The sequence below is a fragment of the Lactuca virosa genome, chromosome 3, assembly GCF_052849685.1.
Source record: "Lactuca virosa cultivar CGN04683 chromosome 3, Lactuca_virosa_CGN04683_v6, whole genome shotgun sequence".
In the NCBI taxonomy this organism is placed as follows: domain Eukaryota; kingdom Viridiplantae; phylum Streptophyta; class Magnoliopsida; order Asterales; family Asteraceae; genus Lactuca; species Lactuca virosa.
In genome coordinates this window covers 280,904,743-280,913,210 of record NC_136428.1, presented here as the reverse complement: position 1 = coordinate 280,913,210, position 8,468 = coordinate 280,904,743, and the positions used below count along the sequence as shown (strand labels likewise).

Sequence of the window (8,468 nt, the reverse complement as noted above, 5' to 3'; positions counted from 1 at the left end):
AATATATTGGCTAGTATTTTTTTAATAAAATTATATTTTGGTTTTTGATATAAAGTTATACTTGATTTATATTATATTATTGACAATCCGATAATAACTATATATAAAAGGAATGCTTGTTATATTTAAAAATCACGTTTTAAAAATTAATTTTTATAATATATCTACCTCTTCTAATAAATGAAACCTAAAAATGACACGTGTCAGTTTTTTAGAATGCCTATTTGACACGTGACATTTTTCTATGATTTTTATTATTTTCTTTTTTTTGGTAACAAATCAAATTCAATCCAAAATTTGAAAATACAGAATCTTATCCTAATAACATTATTATTTTATTTTGCTTAACAAATTAATTCATAATTATTTACAATGACAATATCTTGTTTTTTTTACATTTATTATTATTTTTATTTATATAGAAATTTTAAATATACCGACTGTGGTTTCACGGGTTATAACCTAGTTTTATAATAAAATGGAAGAATTCAGTTACTATATTACCTTTTGATAAACAACCATCATTTGATTATGAATAAATAATATAGCTTGTTTACTGTTAATTCAAAATAATAAAACCCATAATTATCGATAATAGTCTATTAAATTATGGGCACCCGTTAATAATGCGTGTGTATTATTTTAGTAAAAAAATTCCACTATAAAACCTGCACAATCTCTCAATCAAATGGCATCGAAACCCCCAAATCTTTCGGGTTTACGCATCTCATCTTCCATTTTCTCCCTAAATATTTTAATCACTAAGATAATGCACACACGATTCTGTCTGACACAAATTTACCCAATTCCTTTCCTTTTTCTTTGCAGATCGATAACTCAACCAAACTTCCAATTAAATACTCTCAAACCCTCTCTCATTTACTCCAGAATTTTAATTCTTTACAAGAACCCATTGATCTTGCTCAGAGCTTATCGTAATGGGTCTTTTAAGGTTTATTTAAGTCGTGGGGTTAGTTTCTTGTCTTAATGAACATGGGGGGTTTTATGCTTTGTCTCCCAAACAAAGGCAATCCGATTTCATATTTTTAATTGTGTATGTGTGTCTGTGTGTATCTGATCTCACAGTATGGGTCACTGCCATTAAAGCTGAAGTGAACCTTTTAAGTCTGCTAGTTGATCGTGTTTGTGGGTTTGTTTATTTATGCTGTGGGTCTAGTCTAGCTTTTAAAAAATGCGTTCTTGAACATTTTGCCTGTAAGGTGTTCGATAAAAATCCTCAAAGAATATGGGATCTGAAAATGCGTTTTTCTCCGCAAGCGAGTTTAATTTGGAAGCGAAATGGATAATCGATCCGAAGCTTCTTTTCGTTGGTCCGAAGATCGGCGAGGGTGCTCATGGCAAAGTATACGAGGGCAAGTAAGTCGTTGTTTACCTTTAAAAAAACTCCCATTGTAGTTCGCAAATCGCAATTAACTACGAATATCGATCTAAATTGTTAATTTGTTCCCGATTTTGTTGTTTTATTGATTGTCTTAATTCACCCAGATACAAAAACAAAATCGTCGCCATTAAAATTGTTAACAAAGGCGATACGCCAGAGGAGATAGCAAAGATAGAAGGTCGTTTTGTGCGAGAAGTCGCAATGTTATCGAAAGTGCAACACAAGAATTTAGTAAAGGTACAGTTTTAATATCATTAAATAGACTATGGATATTGGATAATGTTTTATTAACGATAATAATAATAAAAATCGAATCTTGTTTTGTATTAGTTCATCGGAGCTTGCAAGGAACCAGTCATGGTGATCGTCACCGAGCTTCTTACCGGTGGAACTTTGAGAAAATACTTAGTGAATATGCGACCCAATGGGTTGGAGACACGTGTCGCTATTGGGTTTGCACTTGATATTGCTCGTGCAATGGAATGTTTACACTCTCATGGGATCATTCATCGCGACTTAAAACCTGGTAAACCTTCATTTCATCGTTTGTGTTATAGTTAGAAATTAGAATTCGAAATATATATTTTTATTTTTTTTTATTGGGATCGATAAAAATCATATATATTTTTTTTCAGAAAATTTGCTGCTTACGTCAGACCACAAATCTGTAAAACTTGCTGATTTTGGTTTGGCAAGAGAAGAATCATTAACAGAGATGATGACAGCAGAAACTGGAACATATAGATGGATGGCTCCAGAGGTAATTTAATAATTTATAATTTATAAATTATAATTACTTTTCTATTTTTTTTTTTTACGTTACATTTTCAGTTTAAAAAATATCTAATACAAAGTGCAGCTTTATAGCACTGTGACATTAAGGCATGGAGAAAAGAAGCATTATAACCATAAAGTAGATGCGTATAGTTTTGCCATTGTTTTATGGGAGCTTATACACAACAAATTACCATTTGAAGGCATGTCAAATCTACAAGCTGCATATGCAGCTGCTTTCAAGGTATTATTTTTTATTTTTTATTTTTTATTTTTATCCTCTTGATTTTCGGGCAGTTCGGGCAGGTTGGGTAATGGTAAATTGGTAATGTAGTGGTGTTGTTTATACTTTATATGTGAAAGGTGAAATCTTTATAAGGAACATTACTTAAATTTTTTCAAAACTTGAAACACACGCGTTATATTTAATCATTAGTTTTGAAGAAAGTTTCACAAAAAGGTTGAATTTTTTGTGTTTTAGAAAACGTCAAGTATGAGTAAAATGGGGAAATAATGACTTAAGGAGAAGTCAATAAAATATAGTCCCTTGTTTGTTTTATTTTATTTTAAAGTAGGATGCTTAAAACATAAATTAAGTATAAATGATAAAATATATCACTTTGACTAAATTACAATTTTGGTCCCTGTTACTTTTTTGACTTTTTTTTTGGTTTGGGTCCAAAAATGAATCCTTTTTGCAGTTTTGGTCCTTATTTTAGGGTTTTATAACGGTTTTTCTCTCTATGAATAACACCGTTTGTTTGATTTTGTCACACCCATGTTAAATGACCAATTTACCCCTTCTATAAAACCTTTATATGATGCCGAAAACATAAGTGGATAACATTTTTCCGGTTTAGGTTCGAAAAGGAACGTTTGTTTCCTTTTAAACGCTTGTCAAATGACCATTTTACCCCTACTTTTACATTCTTTGTCTAATCAATAAAAACCAAACATAATGTAGACTATTTTTTAAATACAATTATTAACCCTATTGGGAAAATCTTATTATAACGCGGGGATCTGAGACTTTTCGTTAAACCCATGTTAAATGACTATTTTACCCTTTTTGATGATTTTGTCTGACAGAATGTAAGACCAAGTGCGGATGACCTCCCAGAGGATTTGGCTCTCATTGTGACATCTTGTTGGAAAGAAGATCCAAATGCTCGCCCAAATTTCACTCAAATAATACAAATGCTTCTTCATTACTTATCAAACAATACACAAATGGGACCCACATCCATCCCACCTCGAATTTTCACCTCCCAAAATACCATCTTTTCACCCGAATCTCCTGGCACAAGCACTTTAATGGGAGAAAGGGGTGAATCGGTTGAAACACCAAAAACTCCTGTTGGAAATAGCCCTCGAGGTCTATTTTCGTGTTTTTATCAATGTTGTTGATGATAAAGATGAGAGGTTGGAAATATATTATAGATCATGTATAGAGTGAAAGTAGTAAGAAAAGAAGATTAGTTGGGGATTTAGAAGGTGTTTTGTGTTAGGTTTTAATGGAGAAATATGGATTTGAAGTTGTTTTAAATGTGATTTTTTAGAGGCCGTTTGTTTTTTTAAGTGTTAGTATACCGACGGTGAAATGCCATTTGAAATGGTGCGTTCGAAAATCAAGAGACGGTCAAGGTTTTGAGTCTTAGCAGTTGCAATGTCAGCGTGAGAGATTTTGTTTTGCTATGGACGGGGTTCCTTGTGGATATTGGACACCTAACAGGCTGTTGTGTGTTTGATATGATATACACTGCTCCTGAGGTGGGATGGTGTGGGCCAACTTAAAGTTTCTAGATGCTAAAGTTGTGCGAAAAGGGGTAGGGTTGATGTGATGTTGTAGGTGTAAGAAATAAAGTCCATCCAAAGACCCCTTTTATACCCCTTTAAGTTATAAATCTGTCCAACTTTTTGCTTTTAAGTTGTACTCTTTTGCATACCAAATTGCCATAGATTTGTTTGTATTCTTCACTATTTCAATGATCAATGTATTGGACCAAATTGTGTACTTTTCACACACCTTTCGCTTTTGTCCTATAATCATATCATTTTTCTATTCTTTTCCCGATTCTCTCTACCTTGGAAATGCACCACTTATTTCCTTTTATTTTTTTTAATAAATATATAAATAATTTAATTATAAAAGGAAGATATTTCATTAATTTAAAGAAAATAAAAAATCACATTAATTTAAATGTGCACCACTTGGTCTTAGATCATTTTCGCTCCGATATTTGGATACAAAAACATTCTTTCATGTTTTTATCTGATTTTCTTAAAGTAAATTAAGCATCTTTTTAGTAAAATTTCCCATGAAAAAGCAATGGTGTATGATAATAATCACAAACATCTTTACTATGTTAGAGCTCAAGAGAATTGTTTCTCGGCTTGCGTGTATTAATTACAATCATTTTTAAATTTTTGTGTGGTACCATTAGGACGGTGTACGACCAAAAGACATGTTGAATAGATTAATGAGCTCTCATATGAGCTTGTTGATACATTTTAGCAAATATATTAGCGAGATGATCGGTGGTAGAAAGTACAAGTAGAACAATCTTTCCAACTACATCTTGACTTAGTTTGTTTCATATGCTTATGGAAGAATTCACGTGAGTTATTGAAAGAACCCCTTTCTAAACTTTCATACTAGACAATAAAGTTACTCCAAAACATGCTACATGCATATTTATAAAACATTATCATACATTGATAAAGTGATTACAAAAAATTGGATACAAACCGACTATGTTTTAATATTTTACATAACTACCAAGGATATTGTAAATTTATACAAACATGATCCCTAAATACAAAAGTAATATTACAACTATTCTAAACCTTTCAACAGTATATGACTACACTGGTTACTTATCTCCTGCAAAATTTGTTAAACATTGAGAGGGTAAGCGGTGACGCTTAGTGAGTTCAATAATAGATACAATATAACGTTATGCCATATATATATATATATATATATATATATATATATATATATATATATATATATACTTCAATATGACAGAGGCAAAGAGGATCAAGGAACAACAAAGGCATAATGCTAAAAGCTTTCCATATCAATCAATGAGACATAACAATTTCCATACTTGATATAAAATCAATAAAGTTTCAGCACAAATGGCACAGAAAATACTCAGGAATATTATTTTGCTAGAATATTTAGGCTTTCAGCCTTATCTTAGCATACTACCGAAGCCAAAGTGATGCCTATGTCATACACTTCATGGTCAACGGTTCATACCAATACCCAAGTGATGCCTATGTCATACACTTCAAGTCAGAGGTACAGCCTTGCTATAAAAATAGCGGAGACAACAACTCGAGATGATAACATGGAAAAGCACATAGCACATATAACACATAACATACAATTGTTCCTATGTATTAAACTCACCGTGAAATAACCGGGGGTCAAAATAATAATTTGGGCAGCACTTCGGCTCTAAATATGACTTTCTTCGTTGAAAATCGGGCTCTGCGAAGGTAGAGCTTCGAAACCGAAAAGATAAATTTTTCGGGCTTCTCGGGAATCTCGGGGAGTGTTTCGGGCATTGGAATTAATCCCGGGGCTTCGGGGGAAGTCAAAATAGTAAAAATATGGAATAATGGGTGAAAAATGGCAAAATTCTCAAAATACCCGGGTAATCTCGCAAGGCCACTATTTATAGGGGAGAGCTGCGAGGGTTCGGCCGAGAAGGAGGAGTCAGCGAGGCACGTGGCATCAGCAGCGAAGGCCAGGTGGTGACCGCGGAGCGAAGCAGCTGGCTCGGACACGCGACAGCTTCTGCGAGGCCTCGGTTCGGACAGCTGGATGCTTCTTAGCGGACCGAGCTTCGGTCCAATGGGGAAAAAGGGTGACGACTTCGGACCAATCAGAGGGTGACACGCGTATTGCGGTCCAATCAGCAGCGAGCACATGTCCGACACATGTAAGCCTCGCATGCGAGGGTGAGTGTCCAAAGATGACTCATCCGAAATTTCTCGAAAATTGTGCCAAATATTGTAAAATCCATAACTTTCTCATACGGGCTCCGTTTTTGACGTTCTTTATATGCACACGTAGAGAAAATTATGCTCTACAACTTTCGTTTAGACTTCGTCGGAAAATTTTGACTTTATTTTTATATTATTATTTTTAACAGACCGGGACTGGTAAATCCGTTAAAAATTCATAACTTCTTCATCCGACGTCCGTTTTCGTCAGACTTTTTACCGTTGTACTACTAATGACGAGACCTTCGATTCTCGTTTAGGTTGTGTCGGCTAAAAATCACTCGATCTAAAATTCGAGTTTTTAGCTGTCTACTGCTAAGCTGAAACTTAGAAAAATCATAACTTCCTCATACAAAGTCAGATTTTGGCGTTCTTTTTATCGAACTTCTCGGTTTAACGAATACTACGACTTTCATTTAGATCACTAAGGCTAAAAAGTGGTTTATCAAAAACTCACTTTTTACGTCATTCGGCACCGTGCCGGTTTTATCGCGGATCTTCGATTGGTCATAACTTCTTCGTTATAACTCGGATTTCGACGAGGTTTTCGCCTACGTGTTTCTAACGAGATTATATACAACTTTCAATAATAAAATTTTACTTATTTCAAATTTTATATTTTCTCTAAATTTCACTATTTGGCTTTTAATTGGAATCTCATAAGACTTGCAATATTTTATTAGTGATTCTAAACATAGTTTTACTTTATTTCTAGTAAAAACTATCTGTTAGAACTCAGTACTCAATTTCTCATAATATTATTAACTTTTTAATTTACATAACACGATTTCAAAACGTGTATGTTACAGTTATCTAAATTGCATTTTGATTTTCATGCCAAAAAGATGATGAAGTGGAATAAGAAGCTCTCATAAAAGCCTAACAACTAATGAAGCTAATGAAGCTAATGAAGCTAAATTAAGTTCCAAGTGGCATCCATAAGAGCATGATATTCAACATCTGGCTGTAACACCCATAAAATTTGAGCAAATTTAAAACATTTTAAATCATATAAAACCATTCAGTTATTACAGTTTGTTTTCAAAATAGTTTAAACATCAGAGTTCCCAAAAATCATAATCGTAAATCGAGGAAGTGTACGGTCACACCTTCGCCTTCCTGTGGTCATCTGATGAACATGAAACAATAAACTGAAACTGTAAGCCCGAAAGCTTAGTGAGTTACCCCCAAAATACCAACCTCATACAACCATAACATATCATATAACAAATACATAACAACCATGCATCTCGAGTCTACAGTGTGACTGGTCCGCCCGCACCGGGCCTTCAGTCCACCTGGTCCACTCTCTGAGTCTACAGTCTGACTGGACCGCCCGCGTCGGGCCTTCAGTCTATCTGGCCCACTCTCCGAGCCTCGGCACGTGTGGACCGCCCTCACGGGGCTTTTAGCCTATCCGGACCGCTCGCCGGGTCTTCGGCCTAACCATGTGCCCTCATGGGCCTGCAGTCTATCCGGTCCGCCCTGGGTATGTTGACCTACAACACGAAGCAGGACCCGCCTCAACCCAACCCCCATACCAATCAAACAATCATGTGCGCATAAATATCATACGCTAGCATGTATATAACAGATAATCATACCGATCTAACAGATCACTAACACAGCAACCATCCTATAACCAAGATACCGACCTAACCGGTCACTAACATAACATCATCCTATATACCAGGATACCGACCTAAACCAAGTCACTAGCATAATACCATCCTAACTACCAGGATGCAGCTCTACAGATCAATAAACATATCAAGCAAATACCCAGATACAAATCCAATAAAGGGCCAACCTTGGTGCCTTAGACCATGTTGATATAGTGAGGATAACTCACCTCGCAACCGTCGATTCGAAAGATAAGCTCAAACTCTCGGATCACCGACACGAACTCCACCACCTATAGTTACCATCAAACCATGTTCATAAATTTCCAATTTCCCAAAATACCCTAGGAGTCCAATAGTCAACCCTTGGTCAAAGTCAAAGTCAACTGTCAAGGTCAACAGTCCATGTTGTCCTCAACTCGTCGAGTACAACCAACCACTCGCCGAGTTCCTTGCATAACCCGCTAACTCGCCAAGTCACTTGAGCGACTCGTCGAGTTTCTAATGTCAGTGGCCGCAAACTCCTTGGCCAACTCGTTGAGTTTCCCCTTTACAACTCGTCGGGTTCATACGTGTCCAAAGGTTGGGAAAACCCTAGCCGACTCGCCGAGTCATTCGACTGACTCGCCGAACCCAAGGCATTCTTCATC

At 35.5% G+C, this 8,468-nt stretch overlaps 1 protein-coding gene across 1 annotated transcript; it reads left to right on the top strand.

The window, feature by feature from the left end:
* The first annotated feature begins 686 nt into the window (after window positions 1-686).
* Window positions 687-4,199, top strand: LOC145167233 (serine/threonine-protein kinase STY13-like). The gene is made up of 6 exons (XM_079086365.1): window positions 687-1,377; window positions 1,507-1,639; window positions 1,733-1,928; window positions 2,038-2,162; window positions 2,262-2,420; window positions 3,266-4,199. The coding sequence occupies exons 1-6, from the start codon at window positions 1,247-1,249 to the stop codon at window positions 3,581-3,583; spliced, it is 1,062 nt and encodes a 353-aa protein (XP_078942491.1). The 5' UTR covers window positions 687-1,246; the 3' UTR covers window positions 3,584-4,199.
* The last annotated feature ends 4,269 nt before the right edge of the window (window positions 4,200-8,468 follow it).